Source organism: Rhinichthys klamathensis, unplaced genomic scaffold (assembly GCF_029890125.1).
Source record: "Rhinichthys klamathensis goyatoka isolate OS25496 unplaced genomic scaffold, OSU_Roscu_1.1 h1tg000262l_1, whole genome shotgun sequence".
NCBI classification, from domain to species: Eukaryota; Metazoa; Chordata; class Actinopteri; order Cypriniformes; family Leuciscidae; genus Rhinichthys; species Rhinichthys klamathensis.
Window position 1 is genome coordinate 2,263,470 of NW_026606783.1, and position 25,852 is coordinate 2,289,321.

Below are 25,852 nucleotides of genomic sequence, written 5' to 3' on the forward strand. Positions count from 1 at the left end.
TTTATTTTTTTTCAGATGTACCATAACTTTACAGACAAACAATTTCTGTAAGGACAAAGTGTATATACTTTACAGTCCTGTTCCCCATGTACTCATTATAGAAATGGCAAATAACTAACCCTGAACCTACCCCTAAAACCTAACCTTAACCCATGTTATATTAACCTTACCCAGTACTTTCTTAGGTAAGTGGACGTACTGCAACCGCACAAAGTTATTTACCCTTTTTAAAGTTATCATTGCAAAGCATAGTGATGCAGGCGATCAGGGTGACGTACTCCTGGAAGTCCACAACACCATCAGCATTTGCATCCAGATCCTTAAATATCTTGTCCAGAGCTGCCTTGTCTTGGGTTTTCTTTAACACAACACACACAAAAGCGTAGTCAGAGACACGATCAGTGCAGTGATGAATCAAACGCCCCATATTTATTAGCTCAAAATATATTCATTATGAGATTTAATTTCATTTAAAAGGAAATATAACATTGTAATAAAAAAATTATAGAAAGGAGCCATTTTAATACCTAACTTTTAACAAAAAAGTTACTCAGACTCACTCCAAATATGTCTCCTAGCTCTGCGGTGAGCAGGTCCTTCAGCTCGCCTTTGCTCAGGGTCATCTTGTCTCCCTCTTTTCCTGAGTATTTATGAAAGACTGCAATCAGCTGAGACATCGCTTTCTGAGTTTCTGTGAAATTGAGTGATACAAAATAGGTGCGTCATTAATAATAATATGTGTATATTTATAATGTGTATATAATAATAACAAAGGCTGTGTCCACAACATCCAAAATTATTAATAGAGGACAAGTCAAAAATACACATATATGAAATGTCACGCCCAGCAACAGCATAACAAACGGTTAAAGTTACACCCGTCTGGAGTCAAACATTAGAAGGAGGAGAGAAGGGAGGGACCTGTAATTGTCTAAAGAGTGGGAGTTTTCAGAAAAGGGGGATTAAAAACTACAGTTTTAATCACGGCCAACACCCTGCACATACCCTTTAATTAAGACAGAAGTGAAAGATAGAAAGAAAGAAGGAAGGAAAGAGATCTACTCAATTTTGTCATTTCATCCACCACCAACATGCTTCCTCTTCCCAACACACAAACTCTTAAACTATTGCGTCAAAATTGACAAAAGACATAGGCTATCTACCAAATAATGAATGGTTGAAAAACATATAACATCTACAACAGGGCTAAAGACGCACCAGAGGCACATTTGACGGTCTTTTAAACCCCTAGATGACACAAAATTCAGCTCAGCACTTTTCTTAACCAACCACTTTTGATGAGGCATGTGGAAATTTGGCAGTTTTTTTGGTGCTGATTTGATCTAATATTTAATGTTTTTCAAAATGTTGTAGATTTATGTAGCAAAGGAGAATCGATAAAATCGACTATTTTTTGAGACCGGTCCTGTGAATGATTTTCAGTTTTATTCAAGGTACAACATTTTTTCAATAACGGAAGAATCTGTTCAAGTATGGCATTTAGGTTAAGAATCACATTTTAGAGACAATCACCATATTTATAATGAAACCATCATATTTAAAAAAAATGATATATATCATAATAATAATCATATCATAATAAAATGCCATATTTATTTTTTACTACTGTAAAGCTATATTAAATTGTTATGGGATCTCATTTAGTGCTTTCAGAATCTTTACTTTTTAAAATAATTTTGTTTCTATATTTTTAAATTGAACATATTTTAATCAGTTTCTTTACTGAATAAATTGAATTATTTTATTGATCAAAATACACGTTAAAATAGTGCAAACTTTGCTAAAGTGATTGTTTAAGTTTTAACTTAGATATTATTAAAAATTATTTTATTTTAGCTAAAGTATTTGTATAAATGATTTGTGCTTTTTGTCCCATGCTGGTTTTACCCCAGGTCTGGGGCAAAAGGCCCACAATGCCACCTCATATTTATTTATACGATTTTTAAACAAATAAAACGACCCACTTTTATTTATTTTCACACAAAAGCTGTTACTCCATCGATGTTAATAAAAACTACTTTTTTTCTGCAATCAAACCCTATAGGAGTAGTGAAAAGCAGATTTTTCTTAAGATGTGCCTTCAGCCCCATTGTACCATATAAACTGAATATAGGCAATAACTCAATATCAGAAAATGAAGGCTGCAAGAATGCTTAACCCATCAAATACAGCAGTAGTGCACTACATTACAGTGCAGTCAGTAAAAAATTTTAAGTATCTTACGTGACATGGTGTTGCAGAATATTGAAGTGAGCAAGAAGTGATAGAAAAGTAGACCAAGCAAGTGAGGACTGAAGGGACAGATTGAGTGTTATATGCAGTAAAATGCCACACCCCCCGAATTCACTATCCCACCATTCCAACCATTTACACACAAACACACCTACATTCACATCCCTCTCTCTTGTACTCTGCCCTATATGCTCTCTTATTGTTCATCCCCTTAAACCATTGAAACTCCTGTTTGCTTAGAGTTTGCCAAAAATGAAGCAGGTTGGTTTGGCATCTCTTGTCCTTGTAAAGTCTCTAACTCAGGTTAAACCAGCTCCTAACTGCAAATAAAATCTCATACTTGAGCCTTTGGGCAAATTCATTGTCAATACTTGCCTCTGACTGTCAGTGTTACGTGGGCGTATCTGAGAACCACTTTAGTGAAACAGGAATCACTGAAATAATCGTATACTACAGAAATTAAATCTATAAGTAATTATGTTGAAACTTATGTTGTGATATAATTTTACGGCATACTCGCTAATACATGTTTGCTGATATACAAAACTGCTCAAGTTGAATGAAAATGTAAAATATTCTTTTGCAAAGATGTCACCTGTATTCATCAAAACGACAAAGCCCATAATTTGTTTTCTTTTAGACTGGTAATAACTTTTACATAAAACATAGATAGACACAAATATAGTGAGTGACCTGAAATAGAAATGAATACAACTTTTGAATGTTATAACAACAAATTCATTCTTTGAGATTTTAGTTCTGAACATGAGTTACAGTTCATTCCTTATGGCTCTGAGGACCAAAGTATCAGTTTAAAGATCCCTTATGAGGGCCACCACAAGATGGAGACATTTTCTTGAAATATTCCATTCCATGAGCTGCAGTGAAGATTAATGTTTAGTAGTTATTTGCAACTTGTCTGATCACTGAATTGAGAAAAGCACTTAGAAAAAACAACATGTGTTAAAAATACTCCATAAGTAGAGTATCAGTGGTTAAAGCTAAAACGTATATTATACAACTTTGGTGTTATCTTAATATTACAAGGAAAGATGGACAATAACAGTTGTTTGTGTTTTGAAACATAATTTCAACATCATAATAATAACAGTAAAAGAAATTGATGGGAATATTTAAAAGAAAAAAATACAGTTACATGAAATATGATTTTGACTCTAACATGCTAACGACTCGGTTACTAACGTAACCTCGGTTCCCTGAGATAAGGGAACGAGTATTGTGTCTGCTAGATGCGATGGGGAAAACTCCCTTTTCTCCGATTACTGAAGCATTTTATAAAATAACACAGTGCTACTTCACAGCCATAAAAGTGCAGTGATGTACACGCATGCTTATTGGCTTGTCAGTGGGAAATGCACGAGCCTATGGCAGAGTGGGGTAACTGCGTGAACCAATCGTTGCACAGCCCTCCGATCCGAGCGCAGATCCCGCCAGAAGGGACGGGGCATCTGCCTATAAAAGCAGCTCATTTCGCCATATGATTCAGGTTAAATCAACTGGAACGACGAACGCTGTGCACAATACTAGTTCCCTTATCTCAGGGAACCAAGGTTACGTTAGTAACCGAGTCTTTCCCTTTTGAACGGTCACTTCATATTGTGTCTGCTAGACGCGATGGGGAACCAATCCAATCATGCCGTGCTATGTTCAAGCAGAACGACATGTTCTCTGGCCCAGTGGCGTAACGAGTCAACACCGGGCCCTTATGCAGGATTATCAAGGCGGGCCCCCCTACAGCACGTGATGACGCAATGTCCACGAGTAGGCTACCATGAATAGGACAATAGCCGCTTTCCGACCGGTGGGACTTTTGCAGTTCCTAGAACCTAACGTTCCTATAACCTTTTTTTTCGCGTGTTCCGACCGGACTAAGTTGGGGATTTTTTAGTTCCTCAGACCGTAGTTCCTATAACTCTTTCAGTACCGAGTCTAGAGCGAGGACTTTTTTAGTTCCATTTCCCTAGGTCTACGTTGATTGGTTCAACTTATAAGTCACGCCCACGCCCGAGCGCAGATCCCGCCAGAAGGGACGGGGCATCTGCCTATAAAAGCAGCTCATTTCGCCATATGATTCAGGTTAAATCAACTGGAACGACAAACGCTGTGCACAATACTAGTTCCCTTATCTCAGGGAACCAAGGTTACGTTAGTAACCGAGTCTTTCCCTTTTGAACGGTCACTTCATATTGTGTCTGCTAGACGCGATGGGGAACCAATCCAATCATGCCGTGCTATGTTCAAGCAGAACGACATGTTCTCTGGCCCAGTGGCGTAACGAGTCAACACCGGGCCCTTATGCAGGATTATCAAGGCGGGCCCCCCTACAGCACGTGATGACGCAATGTCCACGAGTAGGCTACCATGAATAGGACAATAGCCGCTTTCCGACCGGTGGGACTTTTGCAGTTCCTAGAACCTAACGTTCCTATAACCTTTTTTTTCGCGTGTTCCGACCGGACTAAGTTGGGGATTTTTTAGTTCCTCAGACCGTAGTTCCTATAACTCTTTCAGTACCGAGTCTAGAGCGAGGACTTTTTTAGTTCCATTTCCCTAGGTCTACGTTGATTGGTTCAACTTATAAGTCACGCCCAGTGTCAACACATTTTATTCACTGTCTGTTGCAATTCGCCTATGTATGCTATGCTAACTCATAACATAACGCATTCAACCAGCTAATTGCTATGCTTGCTAAACTTACCCGTCGTTTTGTTTGTCTCCTGCGCTCTGCTCTTCTATCTTCTTCCATTATATTACTTAAGATCATATTACGCTGGAGCCTTCGTCTTCTTTGTTTCTCTGTACAGAACTCAAGCATAGTCTTTAAACGCCGCCGTTCGTACTCGTTATTAAGCTCCCGGCAAGGCAGAACAGGAACATTCCGATAGCCTCCTCCATGCTGGTTTGTTGTTGTTGTATGTGGCGCCGCCGCCGTGCTTGCGTCACTCCCTTACCCCTCCTACCAGTTCCTATGGCCACTTGGCCAGTGCGAACACAAACAGCAAAACCGAGTTTGGGGGAGAGTAGTTCTTAGAACTGTTTAGAAGTGGACAGTTCCTATAACTAAGTTCCTGTAACTACTTGGTCGGAAAGCGGCTAATATGATCATAGAGACACAGCATATAAGAGATGAGATGACTGACAAAATCAGGAGTAGCCTGTCGATATTGTCTGTCTCAAGTTCATCGTTTTTACTGTTTTGCACGCAATACGAATGTTCACTTACCAACCCGGGGATTCCCCAGTCCCAATTCGAAACAAATTACACCAAAATCCATCATTGGTCTTTTCATACTTGTATCTAATGATCAGTACACTATGTTGTTGTCATTATTTATTCAAATAAATTCGCGATAAAGTAAAATGCGATCAGACTAAATGTAGTAAAATGCGTTAGGGGACCCGGCTGTCAATCAATATCTTCCAGTCACGCGCGGGCCCCTGATTGGTCCGGGCCCGTAAGCAACTGCGTACCCTGCTTACCGATAGTTACGCCTGTGCTCTGGCCCCAGCCTGGCACACTTGGACATGGGCCCGGAGGGCAGTAGGGCTGATGGGCTAATCGTGCCCTGAAGAGCGTTCAGAGATTGTTCAGAACCTCCAAGAGTAATGGTGGGCCGGGCTCGTTCAGAGGCCAGCTCCAACTATACAGAGAGGATATGTGCCTGTAGCGCAGGGACTTCCAGGTTATAAAATCTGGTGAAGTTGGACGGCGAGGACCAGCCGGCTGCCGCATATTTATCACCAATAGACACCCCACTGGACCACGCCCAGGAGGAGGCCACGCCTCTGGTGGAGTGTGCTCTGATGCCGATGGGGCATTGGAGGCCCATTGAAGGGTAAGCTAGAGCGAAAGCAGCGGGATAATCAGCAGGATAATCGTTGCTTCATGACCAGAAGCCCTTTGGTGCTCACGAAGAGCTGCTCCGACTGTCTGAACTGTGCGGAGCGCTCTATATATGCTCTTAGGGCCCATGCCGGGCAGAGCAGGTGTAATTGTTGCTTGTCTTCCGACGTGTGAAATGCAGAAAGCAAAATTACTTGTGCTTTGAACGGAGTCAAAAGTCAAAAGAACTTTGGACACGTAGCCGTGCCTTGGCTTGAGGGCGACTTTAGAGTCCAAACTCAAGGCAGAAAGCACTGACAGAGAGCGCTTGAAGGTCACCTACTCACTTGACCGATGCTAAGGCTAGCAGGAGTACAGTCTTGAGCAAGAGTGGCTTTAAAGGGTAACTAAACACTAAAACAACTTTTTTTAGTTAATTATCTGTAAGAATGGAGCTTCATAAATGCTGTTCATTGATTGGAGTACATTTTTTGACATTTGGGTATAAAGTCAAATATATGGTGTAAAAATGTCTGAGTGCTGCCCTCTTCAGGTTAAACGGAAAGCTCCTGCAGTAGGGGTACTCTCTGACGTAGGATACTCTCTGACGTCACTCTGTCACGCGCTTGGTGCGAGTTCACCACGCCCTTGGCAGCCCCTGGTATAAAAGCATCTGGTTCCGTCAAAACTACTGTAGCGAGTCAGGAGTTGGAATAACGAGTATTGAAAACGATCAGGATAGATATATATTAGCATCTAGTTAGCATAGCATTTATATAGTTATTTAGATTATTTCGTGTAGCCTAGGTAGTTAATCTAGCCTATCGCTCGAGTGTGCAACCTGCATTTTACGAGGGATTGCTTCTCCAACGCAATGGAGGTGGAAATGGGCTTCTCCACACAGCTCGCGCTGCCAAACGCTGCTCTTCCTGCATGAACTCCACCACCGCAGCGGCATCATGATGTGAGTGAGGCGAGCATTTTTAATCACAATTTATGTTCCTTCCTATTAGGCTAAAGTTAATCCTCTGGTGTCGACAAACGCGCCGGCGCGATTTGCTGGATTACCTAAAAAAAAAAAAATTACCTCAAAATGACTGAATATAAGAATAATCGGATGCCGATCGCGATGCGGGAGTTAAGACCGCAGTTTGAGCTGGTGTCCACAGACAATTCACCCTCCTCCACTTAGGGTGAAGGTGGGGGAGAAAAGTTCTCGACTTCAAATGACCGCTCTGTTGCAAAGCTACTTGTGTCACTCCATTTTAGCGAGTCTGACAGCAGCTGTCACTGCGGGTCTCAGGTGCACGCCCCCCCTGGCTAGCCTTTACAGAGGTCACGACCTGAGTCCGCCCTGGCAGTTTATGGTTCAAGGTTCTTTATTATTTTTGTCACATACATATACATGTAATACAATGTGGTGAAATGGTTTTCTCCCAGTTTCTCGTCCCACAGTGCAAAAATACTAACAACAATAAGATAAAAAGAAAAAGAAATAAACCAATCAGTATAGCTAATAGAACTAGATGTTTCAATCCCTTTAGTAGGAAACTCTTGACAGTAGCAGTCGGTGTGGAGTGGTGAAAAGGAGGGTAAGGTATGTCATTGGGGTCATCAGGTGGGCACCCTGCTTCATCAACGTTTCGTTGATTGAAGCCCACAACGTCTCCAGAAGGCTCAACGGTGTACCCAGCGTCCCAGGTACACCCCCCTTCATGCCATACCCTCCATATCCCTGATGGGCTTTGCATAGCAGGGGCGTCCTTCTCCCTGAGTTGGGCCTAAGCCTGACCGCATACCATCTGTCTCTACCTCGCTGCCCAGTTGGGGTCCTTACGCTTGATCCAGAGCCAGTTACTGCTTTTTTCGGCAGCACTTGACATGGACTTGATGGCCTGTTGGAGAGAGCGACCCTTCACCCCTATTTTTCTCAGCAAACTGGTGGTAAATGTGGCAATAAATCCCCTGCATCCCACCTCTACTGGGAAGATGCTGGTCTTCCAGACATTCTGGGATGCTTCAGCTGCCAGTTCGGAATATTTGTTCTTTTTTCTCTCATAAGGCTCTTCAACCCCATCTTCCCATAGTACTGTTAATTCCACAACATATGCCAGCTTTGTTGTTAGAGACCACAGGATCATGTCTGGCCGGAGTGTTGTAGCCACTATTTCTGGGCAAAACACAAGCTTCTTATCAAGGTCCACTTCCAATTTCCAATCCAGCACTGACTGCAGGGTGCTTGCATCCTTAGGTGTTGTACTTTGCTCTTGATGTTGGCCAGCTGGTACGAAATTTGTGAAGTTGACCTGTCCTGCCGATGTTTGTGGGAGATTATTTGTGGTGGTTCGCTTCTGTTCCTGTATTGATGCCAGCTCTCTGAGTACTTGGTTATGTCGCCAAGTATAGTGCCCTTGGGTGAGACTTGTAGTGCACCCTGATAGTATGTGCCTTGGGGATGCAGGTACTTGACATCTGCCAGATGTCACGCCAGCTGAGCTTTTTCTTCTCCAGACCCTCCCAGTTGGTCCATCTCCCTTGCTTGGCCATTGAGACAGCTTTGGCATGTCACTCTCCCTCCTCCTGTCTCCTCACTTCTTCTACCACTAGCTGTCTCTTCTGCACTGATGTTGCTTTATGCCACAGAGGAGTTTTTGGGATGTGTCCGAAATGGGACTTTTGGGTTGAGTCCCCATGCTGTACTTGTCCAACCACATCTCTGAAGTGAAGCGCAGACTTTGCACTCGCTGTTCGAATGACTGCATCCTCAGATTCAGTTAGGGTCATGACGAGCCTTGCATTGGTGCATTTGAACTCTTCCACGAGCCCTGTGATTGGTAATTCCAACTTGCCATGTCCATAAAGTCCGACGGAACTTAAACAACGTGGAATTCCAAGCCACTGCTTCAGCTGTGTGCTTATCAGCGGTTCCAACTTTTCAACCTTGGCGATGGGAATCTCATACACAGTTAACGACCACAAGAGTCTTGGGAGTATGCCAAACTGAAAGCACCATAACTTGAGTTTTCCTGGCAACAAGGTCTTGTTGATGCGCTCCATGTACATGCTGGTATCATTTTTTAGTTGTTCAAACTGCTCTGTGTATTTGAGCTTTGCATCATACCAGCTCCCCAAGCTCTTTACTGGTTACTACTCATTTCTGAGACAGTTGGGACAGGTGTTCCGCCGACATGAAATCTTTGGTCTGTGACTTGGCCTTTCACGATGGAGAAGCTTCTGCACTTATTGGGCTTTAACTTCATCCTCGCCCATGTTATATTTTGATGAAGTTTCTCCAGCAATCTCTTGGTGCAGGGGACAGTTGTTGTGAGTGTTGTTAGATCGTCCATATAGGCTTCAATTGGTGGTAACCTCTGATTACATTGTAGTCGTTCTCCTCCCACGACCCATTATGAGGCTCTAATAATGATCTTCATTGCCATCGTGTAGACCAATGGGGAGATGGTACACCCCGCCATGATGCCTACCTCCAGCAGTTTCCAATTTGTGGTGAAGCCTGAAGTTGTAAGGCAAAACTGTAGATCCTGGAAGTAGTGTTTCTATAAATTTGTGATTGAAGTCGGCACCTGGAAGAAATCAAAGGCAGAAATCAAGAGTTTCGCTATCTTCCAGTGGTGAGAAGTGAAGCCGCCAGTGTCCCGATATGGCGCTCACATCTTTGGACTTGAGTCTGCGCAGTAGCGATCTCGGGACCAGACCTGCGCGGTAGTGCGCATGAAGTAAAGCCGCGAAATCAACGCCCTGCCCTCACTCTCGCAGAATGCACTCTCCCTGCACTTTTTTTAAGTGGCCTATGTCTGCTCCGTTCCTCCGTTCTGCTCCAATTTTGATGTCTGTTGATTGCAGTACAACAAGAGGCTTGTTAAAATAAAGTAAATACAATCTCCTCAGTCCTCCGAAGATCCCGAAAAAAGTCAGTTGGTGCGTCAGTGACTACTTCGCTCAGATAACCTGTCAATCACAGCTGTCGATCATGACGTTACATCACCATTTTTATAGCATCACGAAACTTACATCAGCGTGATAAAAACGACAGCAAATGACAGAAACCACCTTTGGAAAAAAGATATTTGAAGTGTAATTTAATTGTTTAGTTGGTCTCACATGTTGAATAACACGGGGAGGCGGGGTTTATGACCTATACTAGGACCAGTCATCGGGGGGCGATCGAGACAATTTTGGCTTCAATTTTCAGGGCTTGTGCGGCACGCTTGGCACAGACCCACGAATGAGGCGTCAAATCGTGCGGATTATTCGGGAATGGTGTGCTATGACTTTTATAAGCGATCAGGGGTACGATGTTCACCCCAGGGGTGAAAAAGCGGCGGAAAAATCCCATAGACTTAACATTGCGACAAACTTTGACGAGTCATAGCTCTGAGCGAGGATTTAGCAGAAACATGTGATTTGCCACATTTGAAGAGGCTGATAGGCTCTGTAAAAACATACCTCACAATGGGCTAAAAGTGGCACCCCTGCGGGGCAGGAGCTGCCCAAAGTTTCCCATTGACTCACTATGGTGTAGGACCACGTCCTACACCCTAGTATCCATTTTTCCTACTATATTAAAATGGCATAGGGATTTTGTATTGAACATAGCTCTGGATCACAGTGTCATAGAGACAAGGGGGCAGGCTCATTTTACTCAGACGACCAATCAGTCTCTCAGGATCATTGTGAAGCTATCGAGCCACGCCCTAGCAACCATTAAGAGCACCTTAGCAACAAGTTCCATAGACTTCCATTGAAAGAGATCAAATAGATATCTCCAGACTGAATTGTCATAGAAACATAAGGGTGGTCTAGTTTGACTCGGGGCAGCAAACAGCCAATCAGGAATCACCTCAACACTTCCTAGCCCCTCCCTAGCAACCATTGTCGAGCACCTTAGCAACCAAAATCCATAGAGGGATATTTTTCATTCTGAATGTCACAGAGGCATGGGAGTTGGTTTCTATCATTCATGCTGACAAGCAGCCTTTGGATTCTCATGATTGGCAGCTGCCGAGCCACTCCCTAGCAACCAAACAGAGTAGCAAGCATTTTGCAAGACCTATATCTCTGCATCAGAACATCATATATATGGGGGTGGGCTCTTTTGACTAAATAATGCTAGAATTATAGTAAATCATCCTAGAACATGGTAAATCATGGTAAATCATGCTAGAATCATAGTAAATCATACTGGAACATGGGAAATCATGGTAAACTCTAGTAAATCATGGTAAACTATGGTAAACTACGGTAAATCATGGTAACCCATGTTTGCAAAACATGGTAAATCGTGTTAAAATCATGCTAGCAACATGCTAATCTTGCTAGCAACATGTTAATAATGCTAGCATCATGCTAACATGATTAGCATGATGCTAGCAAGATTAGCATGTTGCTTGCATGATTTTAACATGATTTACCATGTTTTGCTAACATTGTTTACCATGATTTACCATGTTTTGGGATGGTTTACCATGATTTCTAGCATGATGCTAACAACATGCTAATCATGCTAGCATCTTGCTAAAAAGATGATAGCATGATATTAACAACATGCTTATAATGCTAGCATCTTGCTAAAAACATGTTAGCATGATGCTAGCAACATGTTAATCGTGCTAGCATGATGCTAACAACATGTTAATCATGCCAACAACATGCTAATTTTGTTAGCATCTTCCCTAAAAACGTCTCGGTTACGTATGTAACCCTCGTTCCCTGAGTACAGGGAACGGAGACGTGTCGTCGGGGAGTTCCCTGACGAAATGGGATCACGCTAGGGAGACCAATTGCCTTCGAGTGAATTAAAACGAGCCAATGAAAATTGGCATGCAAGGTTTGCATTCCGCGACCCGCCTACCAACGCGGGTATAAAGGGCGGAAGTAAACATTGCGCAATGCTTTTCGCTGAGGAGCCGAACGGTGTCCAGTCCTCCGCGAAGGTACAGCAACATGGCGAAGGGACGACACGTCTCCGTTCCCTGTACTCAGGGAACGAGGGTTACATACGTAACCGAGACGTTCCCTTTCGTCCTGGGAACTCCAACGTGTCGTCGGGGAGTTCCCTGACGAAATGGGATCCCTAACAAAACGCCATGGTGCTGGCCCCTTCCAGCGCCCAGCTAAGCTACCCAAGCAGTTTCACAAATTGTGGGAGCTAGCTAGGGAGTCACACTGCTGTTCCGCAAGACCCACACAGTGGATTGGATAACACTGGGAAAGCGTGCCCAACCCGTAAAAGGGGGGAGGGAACGCTGCGGAAGCCAGAAGCCTGAAGAAGGCCTGGAATACACATATGTACTAGCCCAGGGGGATAGTGAAACATATGGCAGTCCCTGAGGTAGTCCCCTCCAAGGGGAGTGGGAGCGTACTCAACAGGGACGACAGAACGAGTCTGTCAAGGGGAAGACACGGCTGGACTGCACGTGGCATAATGGGTCACCGAAGAGACCACTGGACATAACACCCAGTCTACACAACAACTCCCTTAGAGGTAGTAGACCTGGCGCCGGCGGTCCGCCACGCCTGGCACCGAAGGGGTGATGGAGGAACTCACGAGGCTAACCAACGTGGGGCGCCAACGGAGCGAAAGACGCACGTATCCGGCTGAGGCACGGAGTGGCGTAGCAAGCCGACACAACCTATTCCCTCGCACCACTGGCCGTAGCAAGTACTCGGGAGGAAATAGGTTCCACACGTAGGCTATAGAATCTAGCGAACGTGTTCGGTGTCGCCCAGCCCGCAGCTCTACAAATGTCTGTCAGCGAGGCGCCTTGAGCCAACGCCCAGGAGGCGGCAACACCTCTTGTAGAGTGAGCACGCAACCTGGGAGGACAAGGCTCACCCGTAGCTTCATACGCTAGGGTGATAGCATCCACTAACCAGTGAGCTAACCTCTGCTTGGAGACGGCCTTCCCCTTCTGCTGGCCTCTGTAACAGACAAAGAGCTGATCTGAGGTCCTGAAGCTTTGCGTTCTGTCAGTGTAAACCCGCAGGGCGCGGACTGGACAGAGAAAAGCTAGGGCTGGGTCTGCCTCCTCCTGGGGCAGCGCTTGCAGGTTCACTACCTGATCCACGAAGGGAGTGGTAGGAACCTTGGGCACATATCCGGGCCGGGGTCTCAGTATCACGCGAGAAAAGCCCGGCCCGAACTCTAGGCACGATTCGTCGACCGAAAAAGCCTGCAGATCCCCGACCCTCTTAAAAGAGGCCAATGCCAACAGGAGCGCTGTCTTAATGGACAGGATATTCAGCTCCACTGTCAGCAAGGGCTCAAAGGGAGGACTTTGAAGAGCTCTCAGTACCAGAGCTAGGTCCCAAGAGGGTACAGAGCGCAAAACACGAGGTGGATTTAACCTCCTAGCACCCTTGAGGAATCTGATGATCAGGTCGTGCTTCCCCACGGACTTACCTTCTACTACATCGTGATGTGCGGCTATTGCGGCAACATACACTTTGAGGGTGGAGGGAGACAGCCTTCGCTCCAACCCATCTTGTAGGAAGGAAAGCACGACTCTGATCGGGCAAGTTCGGGGTCCAATACGGCGCCACTAACAGGACCTGCTTCTCGTCCTCCCTGACCTTGCACAGAGTCTGTGCAAGAAGGCTCACTGGGGGAAACGCATACTTGCGCAGGCCCCGGGGCCAGCTGTGAGCCAGGGCGTCCGTGCCGAGGGTCCCCTCGGACAGGGAGTAAAACCACTGGCAATGGGTCGTGTCCGGAGAGGCAAACAGGTCTACCTGTGCGACTCTGAAAACACTCCAGATCAGCTGAACCGCCTGGGGATGGAGTCGCCATTCTCCTGGCAGGGGAGGCAACCGTGAAAGCTCGTCTGCCACACGGTTGAGCTCCCCTGGAACATGAGTGGCGCGAAGCGACCTCAGATGCTTCTGACTCCATAGGAGGAGGTGGGAGGCGAGTCGCGACATGCGGCGGGAGCGTAGACCACCTTGTCGGTTGATGTACGCAACGGTCGCAGTGCTGTCCGTACGGACCAGTACGTGCTTGTCTTTGAGAAGCCCCTTGAGGCGGCACAAAGCCAAGCGTACTGCTTGCAACTCTAGGCAGTTGATATGCCAATGCAGCTGGGGCCCCGTCCACAGACCCGAGACTGCATGCCCTTTGTACGTGGCCCCCCACCCCATGGCAGAGGCATCTGTGAAAACCACAGCATGCCTGGAAACCTGGACTAGGGGCACTCCGGCCCGTAGAAACGCAGGATCCGACCACGGGGAGAAGGTTTGGCGACAGTGCGGGGTTACTTTGACCCGGAACGTGCCGCTCTGCCACGCCCACCTCGGGACTCGATCGTGAAGCCAGTGCTGGAGCGGTCTCATATGTAACAGGCCGAGCGGCGTTACTGCGGCTGCGGCTGCCATATGCCCCAGGAGCCTCTGAAATTGTTTCAGTGGAACCGCTGTCCTGCCTCGAAAATACCTGAGGCAGGTGAGCACTGACTGGACGCGCTCCTCCGTGAGGCGCGCAGTCTGGGCGACCGAGTCCAACTCCATACCGAGATAAGAGATCCTCTGCACGGGGCAGAGTTTGCTCTTGTCCCAGTTGACCTGAAGCCCCAACCGGCTGAGGTGCCGAAGCACCATGTCCCTGTGATCGCACAACACATCTCGCGAGTGAGCCAGAATGAGCCAGTCGTCGAGATAGTTGAGAATGCGAACGCCTTGTTCTCTCATGGGAACAATGGCCGCCTCCGCGACTTTCGTGAAGACGCGGGGCGACAGGGCCAGCCCGAAGGGTAGATACGCTCAACCCTCGAAAGCAAACCGTAGAAACGGTCTGTGACGAGGAAAAATCGAGACGTGAAAGTACGCGTCCTTCAGGTCGATCGCTGCAAACCAATCCTGTGGACGGATGCATTCGAAAATGCGCTTGTGCATGAGCATTTTGAACGGGAGTTTGTGCAGGGCCCGATTCAAAACTCGCAGGTCCAGGATTGGTCGTAACCCACCGCCTTTCTTGGGTACAATGAAGTAGGGGCTGTAAAACCCGGACCTCATCTCGGCAGGAGGGACCGGCTCGATCGCGTCCTTCGCCAGCAGGACATCGATCTCTTTCCGCAGGACAGGGGCATCCACTGACCGCACACGGGTGAAGTGGATGCCCCTGAACCTGGGAGGCCGGCGTGCAAACTGAATTGCATAGCCGAACCGAATGGTGCGGACGAGCCATCGGGACAGACCCGGAAGCGCTAGCCAGGCTTCCAGGTACCGACCCAATAAGCCCACCCGAACCACCGGTGTACCTGCGGAGGGGCAGCGGGGTGGAAGGCCGGGACCTGGCTCCAGTGGCAATGTAGCCACTGGAAGCGGGGTCTGGGCGGTCCACCGTGGGGCAGACGGCAGAGAGAGCTCGTAGGCTTTCTGCTGCGGGCTGCCCTGTGGCGAAGGGAGGGGGAGAGACGAAGAACGAGGCCCTGACTCCTCGTGTCCTGGTCTCTGCGCCTCCGGGCCCAGCTGCAGACCGGAGTGACGCAGCCGAGGCTGCGTCACTGCTATCTGCAAGCTGGGGAGAGGGGAACGGGAGTGGTGCAGCTCGGGGGCGGCACGCACTGCCATTCTGACCCTCTCGGACGGAGGAAACTGGTCTTATTATACTGCCAGTCTCGACCGTGAGGGGAAACGAGAAACGAGGCCCGGGGGCATCGAGTCCTGGTTTCCCCTCACCCAGCGAGAGACGAGAGTGACAAGGCCGCAGCCCTCACTGCCATCTGAGCGCTGGGGCCCGTGAACGACTCAGAGGAAGTGGACTGCTCAAACTTTGGGTACCGCTGATTACAGGATAACCAGCGCCGGAACAGAAACGAAATTCTCCACCCGGCCCTCCCCCGGGGGAAGGAGTGGTAATGACACGCACTCCCAAAGAGCAGAACGTCACATACTCTGGGTCGCTCCTCTCAGGGTTGTTTCCCTTCCCTTTGCTGGGGGAAAACAAACTCCGAGCGGGCTGGTTTTGAGGTGCTTCTGGACCACCAGTGTGGACATCGTCTAACCGAGGGCCAGCGCTGTGACTAATCACGGTCAGTCACTAAGCACAGCTCAACCCCGAGTTAGAACTACGCACGTGCAGTGGTAGTGAGAGAGGAAAAACTTCTGCAGATTTAGGCATGTTTGGCTTGCCATATTGGCACCAAAATGCTTCCATACTGCCAAAATTCTTCACACACATCCAGGCGCTTTAGAACAGCCCAGGAAAGTGTGGCCGTTAAGTCTGAATCTTCAGCATGGGAACACACCATTGTAGTACGAACTCAGCATCATTTTCAGAGTATAACCGCCCTCTCTCCGATGTAGCGATCGACATCTGTCCTCCCTGGGGCCCCGAATGAAATGCCTGGTCCCTCATGAGAAGGACCAGAAACCCATTCGAAAGCCTCGACGGCACACGGCACGCTGAGCTGCTCCAACCTTTACGTGAAAGGGGAGGCGAACAACGTGCCGACGTGGTCATGCACTCCTAAGAGAACATGAACCACCCACGAACGCAGTCTCACACACTGATTAGGCATGTGAAACAATGAACGTGGCCGTCAAATAAGGACAGGAAACGATCGCATCCAGAAACACACAAGTGAAACGTCATCCTGAAAAGGACGCGATCTTCACTCGTGTTGCTCTTTCAGGAAGAAAGTACTCTCTCTATCGTGCTGAAGCACACAGGGACCCAACGCGGCAACACAGCGGGGAAACTGCAAGCCCGCTGTGCGCACTCAACCGTTTACCAGCTGTGAAAACAGCTTTTTGAATTAACAGCATATAGACGCAGCCGGCAGACAGGAAACCGCGCGGTCGCTGAAACGCCATCTCACCAACACAGAGATATCCCCTCCCGAAACAGCAGACTCGTAGTTGTAAGAAAGATACATTTCTTAAAGCTCACTCACTCAGAGAGGACACAATCGGACGGCTCCGAAGCTAAAAGCATTGCGCAATGTTTACTTCCGCCCTTTATACCCGCGTTGGTAGGCGGGTCGCGGAATGCAAACCTTGCATGCCAATTTTCATTGGCTCGTTTTAATTCACTCGAAGGCAATTGGTCTCCCTAGCGTGATCCCATTTCGTCAGGGAACTCCCCGACGACACGTTGGAGTTCCCAGGACGAAAGGGAACTAGCTAACCACACCCTACCAACCGAGTGGCGAGTTTTGCCACTGCAAGCACCCACTCACATTTTCTTCAGGAAACATGTACATTCTAGTTGTATTGTTATTATTCGTTCAAGCGCGAAAGAGGAGGAGTTTTTACACGGCACCCCTCCTCTCGTCAGACGGCACCCCAGTTGGGAAACTCTGCTCTAGACAACTAGATGCTGTTCTGATCTTGGTCCGTTGTATTTCCAAACCAGGAAATAATACTTCCAGTCAGTAGGCTCTCCACAGCTCCAGTATTAAAAGTCTTCTGCACTTTTTTGGAAACCTTAAACCTGGCCAAACTTTGTAAATTATAGATGCGTTGATTTGCCCTCCTTACGAGGGGATGTGTATGCATTTTCCAGGAAAGATCTTCTGTAAGATATACCCCAATATATTTAAAACTGCTCACCCTTTTCAACTTTGTAGGACACTACTGTCGTGTTGTCTGATAGGACTAAGACATGGTGACCTGTCAGGTTTGGAAGGATGGTTTTGAGGGCCAGCTATCATTTCTAGGCAGTTGACATGCAGCCATTACTCCGTGCTCGTCCAAGAGCCGGAGGTCGGTTTGCCCTCGCACAGAGCTCCCAAACCCGTGTTGGAGGCGTCCATGGTGTCCACCATCCTCATTGAGACTGTCCCCAAGCTTACCCCGGTCTCGTAAAAGCTAGGGTCTCTCCAAGGGGCTACGGCTCTGATGCAGCTGTGGTCCACCTTGACATAAAGGTGGCCTGAGCGCCACGCTTGGGAAGGGACCTGGGGTTTCAGCCAGTACTGCAAGTGGCGCATTTGTAGCAGACCCAGCGGAAGTACTGCTGATGCGAAGGCCATGAGGCCTAGCAGGTTGCGAGCTGCTAAAAAGTCTGGGCGGGCTCGTGTCTCAGCCAAGCTTTAATTTGGGCTGAGTCTATAACTGTAGACAGGAAGGAGATCCTCTGATTGGGGGACAGTGAGCTCTTGGCTGTGTTGATTCTGAGTCCCAGGCATTCCAAATGGGTGAGGAGCACAGATCTATGGGAATTCAATTCCACCTCTGACTGGGCCAGAACGAGCCAGTCGTCGAGGTAGTTGAGGAAGCACATTCCCTTCTGTCTCAGGGAGAAAAGTGCTGCACCCATGCACTTCGTAAAAGTGCGTGGAGCCAGAGACAGTCCGAATGGTAGGACTGTATACTGGTAGGCCGTCCCTTCGAACTCGAATCTCAAAAACGGTCTGTGACGGGGGGGCTATTTGTATATGAAAGTATGCATATTTCAGATCCACTGAGAAAAAACATTCCCCCGGGCGTAATAGCGCGAGGATTTCTTTGAGGGTTAGCATCTTGAACAGCCGTTTTCTTGCTGTGGGGCGGAGGAACTGTTTCCACAGCACCTTTTGCCATTAAGCTCATTACTTTGGTGCGGAGGACGTGAACCACATTGCTCTTCACCAATCCCGCCTGGCCAGAGGATGCGTAGGCGTAAGTCATCCTGCACGGCTTAGATGGATGAGCCACCTTGGATATCCATCCAATAGCAGTGGGTTGGCAAAGGTTCACAGTCACGGCTTCCTCTAGGGGGGGGCAGCTTCTCATATACCTTCTCCACAGTGCCGTCGATGGTCGAGAGCGTGGCAGAAGTAGAAGTGCGTAGGCGGGCCAAGTAGGGGGCGTGCCACGACTTTGTAAGTTCTTTGTGAACTTCAGGGAAGAACGGTGCAGATCGCTGACAAGGGGCCTGTTGGAGCCCCAGCAGGAACCAATCGTCCAGGCGGCTGCGTTTGGGCTCCTCAGGGGCAGCCCAGTCGAGACCGAGCTCTTCAACAGCTTTAGACAGGACGCGGATCAGCTCGGCGTCCAGTCCAGCTCTGGCGACGCTGCATTCTCTAGACGGCAAGGGGGTGGGGACATCCACTGAGCCCGACCAATCCTCTGCGTCCGAAGCCGCCAATGACATAGAGTCATTGTGAAGATCCTTTTCGGATCCACCGAATGAGACGAGACCGCTCGCATCAGATAGGTAAAAAGCACAGGCGAAATCTCTCTCTGTGGAGAAAGTGAGGCACGCGGGGTCTGAGCCGGCGTGAGCACTCTGCTCAACCCTCTGGCCCCGCTGTTTCTTTCTCCAAGGCTCGTGGGAGAAAGGAAACGGGAAGGCGTGAGGGGCGGAGATGCACTCTGAAAAGAATGCGATCCGAGAGCGGAAAGCTGACAGAGGCATGCTTTCGCAATGAGAGCAGCTTGTCTCTGTGAGTGAGGCGTCAGCGTGCGGGTTTGCCCAGGCAGGCGACACACTCGCTGTCCTTTTCATCAGGATGCAGAGGGGCTCTGCATGTCTGCATGTGCCACGACATTTGAAGCAACGTCACTTATGAATTTTTATTGAAATTTTTATTATTAGACCTTAACAATAGAGCACGTTCGCATCAGATTGCCGCTCAATCGCGAGTTACTGTCAGTACTAGGCTATAAGTTACTACAGCCTACAGTTTGCTAGCTAGCTATGTCTTGGTCAAGGAAATGCGTACTACCTGGATGCGATCACGTACAAAACGGATCGGTGTCCTTATTTAATTTTCCGAAAAACGATCACATCAAGAAGAGGATTAATTTTGTGAAGAGCCCCCTTGATGGAGAGCTGAGGATCACCGCCAACACCCATCTCTGTAGTGATCGTTTTACACAGGATAGTTTTATAAACTTTCATCTGAGACAACTGGAATTCACAGATAATCCGCTGTTACTGGTGAATGGGGCCGAACCGACTATCTCCCCCCTCGGCATTCATCCTCCAGCCCCGAAAGCAGTATCACGTAATATCACCGTCGGCAGCTTTCCCGCGAGTGGGCGTGGTTTCAGCGCAGCACACCCCCAGCGTTTGAGAGCAGAGAATACTGCTCATTTTTTCAAGATTTTGATAGCTTATTTTATTTACTTGGCGCCTTTTTTTAACATTCCAATTTGGCTGGGTGGCTAATAACACATTTTTCTGTGGTGTGACAAACTCAAAACACATACTTAATTTTGACTTTACAGGGACTTTAAATGTTCTTCCGACTGGTTGCCCACTGAAGCTACAGTAAGCAGGGTTGAGCCTGATCAGTAGGCTATCTGGATGGGAGACCTCCTGGGAAAGGTTGCTGCTGGAAGAGGTGTTAGTGAGGCCAGCAGGGGGTGCTGCTCACCGTGTGGTTTCTAATGCCCCAGGATTGTGATGGGGACACTATACTGTAACAAGCACTGTCCTTCGGTTAAAACATAAACTGATGTCCCAACTCTCTGTGGTCATTAAAAATCCCATGGCACTTCTCGAAAGAGTAGGGGTGCAACCCCGGTCCTGGTCAAAATCCCTTCATTGGCCTCCTAATAATCCCCCTCATTTGAATTGGCTCTATCACGCTCTCTCCTCTTAACCTATAGCTGGTGTGAACACGCTGTTCATTCGGGTGGATGCTGCACACTGGTTGTGGTTGAGGGAGACTCCTGATATGATTGTTTGGATGTAAAGCAGTATATAGTAAAGCGCTATATACACTCACCTAAAGGATTATTAGGAACACCATACCAATACTGTGTTTGACCCCTTTTCGCCTTTAGAACTGCCTTAATTCTACGTGGCATTGATTCAACAAGGTGCTGAAAGCATTCTTTAGAAATGTTGGCCCATATTGATAGGATAGCATCTTGCAGTTGATGGAGATTTGTGGGATGCACATCCAGGGCACGAAGTTGAGTTGAGATCTGGTGACTGTGGGGGCCATTTTAGTACAGTGAACTCATTGTCATGTTCAAGAAACCAATTTGAAATGATTCGAGCTTTGTGACATGGTGCATTATCCTGCTGGAAGTAGCCATCAGAGGATGGGGACATGGTGGCCATAAAGGGATGGACATGGTCAGAAACAATGCTCAGGTAGGCCGTGGCATTTAAACGACGCCCAATTGGCACTAAGGGGCCTAAAGTGTGCCAAGAAAACATCCCCCACACCATTACTCCACCACCACCAGCCTGCACAGTGGTAACAAGGCATGATGGATCCATGTTCTCATTCTGTTTACGCCAAATTCTGACTGTACCATCTGAATGTCTCAACAGAAATCGAGACTCATCAGACCAGGCAACATTTTTCCAGTCTTCAACTGTCCAATTTTGGTGAGCTCTTGAAAATTGTAGCCTCTTTTTCCTATTTGTAGTAGAGATGAGTGGTACCCGGTGGGGTCTTCTGCTGCTGTAGCCCATCCGCCTCAAAGTTGTGCGTGTTGTGGCTTCACAAATGCTTTGCTGCATACCTCGGTTGTAACGAGTGGTTATTTCAGTCAAAGTTGCTCTTCTATCAGCTTGAATCAGTCGGCCCATTCTCCTCTGACCTCTAGCATCAACAGGGCATTTTCGCCCACAGGACTGCCGCATACTGGATGTTTTTCCCTTTTCACACCATTCTTTGTAAACCCTAGAAATGGTTGTGCATGAAAATCCCAGTAACTGAGCAGATTGTGAAATACTCAGACCGGCCCGTCTGGCACCAACAACCATGCCACGCTCAAAATTGCTTAAATCACCTTTCTTTCCCATTCTGACATTCAGTTTGGAGTTCAGGAGATTGTCTTAGACTTTGATTGTACTTACACCCCTAAATGTATTGAAGCAACTCCCATGTGATTGGTTGATTAGATAATTGCATTAATGAGAAATTGAACAGGTGTTCCTAATAATCCTTTAGGTGAGTGTAAGTGCCTCATTCATTCAAATGGGTCACTGAACACTTGCATAATATTTGTGCAGTTCTAAACCAATTAACATAACATATTGAAAAGGAGATAAACAGAAGGGAATAGCCTACATCACCCATATAATATAATAAGCTCACTAATAATCCATTATTAAAACAAATTGCTTTAGCATTGTTTAGAACAATGAAAGGTAGTGACCACAAGAATACAAGTACAAGACAATTTTTCTACTGAGGCCACTAGAGGGGAGTGGGAGAAAGACATGAGTTTTGCTTTAGTATTCCCTGGCACTACTTTCAACAGCAGCAGACCACATAGCAGTCAGTGTTCAGAGACAATGGTCTGGGATTCAAGAATGATGCACAAAGACTGTTGGCCGGTTTCACAGACAAGGCCTAAGCTAGTCCCAGACTAAAATGCATGTTTGAGCTGTCTGAACTGAAAGCAACTTGCACTGACATCTTAAAACATGCCATTGTTTTGTTTCAAGATATTATTGTTTTCACATTTCCTAGGAAATGATCAGTCCATATTTGTGTCACTGTTATTTTATAGTGTTATTTGACAATTCATTGTATGTTATTATGTTAGAAGTGTCAATGGAAGGTGAATGTTTCCATATGAAAACGAAGCATAGTTTTAATATATCCATAGGATTTAACTGTTTAATTAAACTGCAGCCACAAACACAATAAACACACATTTACAGATAAGAACACTCACACTCACATATTGTAAGAATACAGTTTTAATTCAAAACATTAAAAACATTTATTCTTTTTTTTTTCCAGATGTACCATAACTTTACCATAGCTTTACAGACAAAACCTTTCTGTAAGGACAAAGTTATTTACCCTTAGTAAAAAATTCATTGCAAAGCATAGTGATGCAGGCGATCAGGGTGACGTACTCCTGGAAGTCCACAACACCATCAGCATTTGCATCCAGATCCTTAAATATCTTGTCCAGAGCTGTCTTGTCTTGGGTTTTCTTTAACACAACACACACAAAAGCGTAGTCAGAGACACGATCAGTAGAGTGATGAATCAAACGGCCCATATTTATTAGCTCAAAATATATTCATTATGAGAATTAATACAAAAGAATGAATCTTATTTATTTTTAAATAATGTTATTTATTTAATTAAAAATATATATTTTATTATAGAAAGAAGCGAATTTATGTCATAATGAAAAGAGAAATTATATTTTACATGGACAATGAAACGATTACGCAGAAACTCACTCCAAATATGTCTCCTAGCTCTGCGGTGAGCAGGTCCTTCAGCTCGCCTTTGCTCAGGGTCATCTTGTCTCCCTCTTTACCTGAGTATTTATGAAAGACTGCAATCAGCTGAGCCATCGCTTGCTGAGTTTCTGTGAAATTAGAGTGATACAAAATAGGTGCGCCATTAATAACAATAATCAAGCAAAGGCTATGTGTCCACAACATCCAAAATTATTAGTAGTGGAGATGTCAAAAATACACATATATGAAATGTCACGCCCAGCAACAGCATAACAAACGGTTAAAGTTACACCCCTCTGGAGTCAAACATTAGAAGGAGGAGAGAAGGGAGGGACCTGTAATTGTCTAAAGAGTGGGAGTTTTCAGAAAAGGGGGATTAAAAACTACAGTTTTAATCACGGCCAACACCCTGCACATACCCTTTAATTAAGACAGAAGTGAAAGATAGAAAGAAAGAAGGAAGGAAAGAGATCTACTCGATTTTGTCATTTTATCCACCACCAACTACGAAAATGGTAAAATTGACAAAAGACATATCTACCAAAAAATGATTGGTTGAAAAACATATAACAAAATACTGAACTAGCCTTCAAATCAATATCAGAAAATAAAGGCTGCAAGAATGCTTAACACATCAAATACAGCAGCAGTGCACTACATTACACTTAGTTCACATTAAGCAGATAGTAAAAAAATATAAAAGTCTCTTACGTGACATGGTGTAGCAGAAGTTCACGGTGAGCAAGAAGTGAAAGAAAAGTAGACCAAGCGAGTGAGGAATGAAGGGACAGATTGAGTGTTATATGCAGTAAAATGCCACACCCCCCGAATTCACCCTCCCACCCTCCCACCATTCCAACCCTTTACACACAAACACACCTACATTCACATCCCTCTCTCTTTTACTCTGCCCTATATGCTCTCTTATTGTTCATCCCCTTAAACCATTGAAATTCTTGTTTACATTGAGTTTGAAAAAAAAAGGAAGCAGGTTGGTTTGGCATCTCTTGTCCTTGTAAAGTCTCTAACTCAACTGGTTAAACCAGCTCCTAACTGCACACAAACAGCCTAAACCTTATACTTGAGCCTTTGGACAAATCCATTGTCAATACCCTCCCCTGACTGTCAGTGTAAGATGGGCGTATGAGAACCACTTTGGTGAAACTGGAATCACTGAAATAATCTTATAATGCAGAAATTATATCTAATAGTGATTATGTTAAAACTTATGTAGAATTTTTTTTAAGGCCTACTCACTTATGCATGCCTATGCATGTTTGCTGGTATACAAAACTGCTCAAGTTGAATGAAAATGTGACGAAGTCTTTAAACAAATACAGATGTATTTATCAAAATGACCATGCCCATATTTTTTTCTTTACGACTGGTAATAACTTTTACATAAAAACATAGATTGGTCTAATTTTAATCCAAAAAGTAAGAGTGATTACCCCAGGTCTAACTGCTAGTTGGTCTAGTTCTTAAGACACAGTCTTAACATAAAGGCTGGATTTATGCAATTGGCCTATCTAATTTTTCACAGCTAAAGGGCACAAGTTTAAACCATTAGGTAATGAAACCGCACACTGTATTTGTCATTAATCAGAAAAAGATGTCATGAATATACTGCTTTAAGTTGTGTTGCAATCATAACGGAGCTGCTCCAGCAGTCTTAACCAGCCCCGCATGGTTTAAATGCACAGGATTATTGTGATTATTAAAAACAACAGGAAAAAAGTGCAAAAAGTGCAAAAAAAAAGTATTGTCACCGGGACAGTATCCTCACCTTTGTACCTAATCTACCCTAAAGTGTACATATTAGAGTCTTAAAGGGACAGTACATCTAAAAATGAAAATTCTGTCATAATTTACTCATCCTCATGTTGTTCCAAAATTGTATGACTTTCTTTCTCTCTTTTTTTTTTTTTTTGTAGATACAGTGGAAGTCAGTGAGTGCCAATGTTGTTTTGGACCCCATTGACTTTAATTGACTTTCATTGACTTTCATTGAATGAACAAAAACAGTTCTTTACAATCTGCACTATCCCTTTAAGGTACTGATATCAACACTTTAGGAGTAGATAAGGTACAAATGTATTTCTTTGTGGGTATTGTCCTAATGACAAGATGTTGTACCCCTAAAGAGACAATAATGTACTTTTTTTTCTGACAGTGCACAGCCAAACAAAACTAGTCACACAAAATACTAAATAAGAGGAGAAATAAGGAATACTGTATAAAAAAAAGAGCAAAAATAGCATTCATTCTGATTTGAATGAATGCTAGATGGCACAGTATAATGTGTATCCTGTTTTACAGCTGTGATGCGGAAGCGTGGCCTTACACTTGTTGTACACTAGCTGCAGCTTTTATTTATAGCAACAAACTGCTGAAAAAGTGAATAAAGAAATAGATGGGAATAGAGAGAATAAGGGAAAAGGGGAGGGACATTGCGTCAAGCCAAAATAGTGAAAGTTCATGTGAAAAGCATTCAAAAGTACTGGTATTTCAGGACCAGTGACCGATTTAAAGACAGAGCTAGAAATAAGAGAAGTCAGGGAGGGAGAAGGGGGGGAAGTAGGCGGAGGAGATGACTGGCCTCATTTAACCTCTGTCTTTATGTAATAGTGATGGTGACT

General features: G+C 45.7%; 2 protein-coding genes across 3 annotated transcripts; both read right to left on the bottom strand.

Moving 5' to 3' along the window:
• On the bottom strand, positions 1-24,063 carry LOC130101907 (ictacalcin-like). 2 transcript variants are annotated; one of them, XM_056267774.1, is made up of 4 exons: positions 23,925-23,946; positions 23,211-23,341; positions 22,778-22,954; positions 1-26 (listed from the first exon to the last, which is right to left on the bottom strand). In XM_056267774.1, the coding sequence occupies exons 1-3, from the start codon at positions 23,929-23,931 to the stop codon at positions 22,811-22,813; spliced, it is 282 nt and encodes a 93-aa protein (XP_056123749.1). In that variant the 5' UTR covers positions 23,932-23,946; the 3' UTR covers positions 1-26; positions 22,778-22,810. The 2 variants fall into 2 exon arrangements, with proteins under 2 accessions (XP_056123749.1, XP_056123748.1); XM_056267773.1 differs by lacking the exon at positions 1-26 and having other exon boundaries at positions 22,761-22,954; positions 23,925-24,063.
• LOC130101909 (ictacalcin-like) lies at positions 204-2,348 on the bottom strand. The gene is made up of 3 exons (XM_056267775.1): positions 2,245-2,348; positions 561-691; positions 204-358 (listed from the first exon to the last, which is right to left on the bottom strand). The coding sequence occupies exons 1-3, from the start codon at positions 2,249-2,251 to the stop codon at positions 215-217; spliced, it is 282 nt and encodes a 93-aa protein (XP_056123750.1). The 5' UTR covers positions 2,252-2,348; the 3' UTR covers positions 204-214.
• Positions 24,064-25,852: the final 1,789 nt, after the last annotated feature.

Excerpts from the sequence above, each read along its gene's own strand:
- LOC130101907 (XM_056267774.1), bottom strand. Across the intron at positions 22,955-23,210 it reads AGCTAGGAGACATATTTGGA|AAAACCCAAGACAAGACAGC; the intron begins GTGAGTTTCTGC and ends GTTGTGTTAAAG.
- LOC130101909 (XM_056267775.1), bottom strand. Across the intron at positions 359-560 it reads AGCTAGGAGACATATTTGGA|AAAACCCAAGACAAGGCAGC; the intron begins GTGAGTCTGAGT and ends GTTGTGTTAAAG.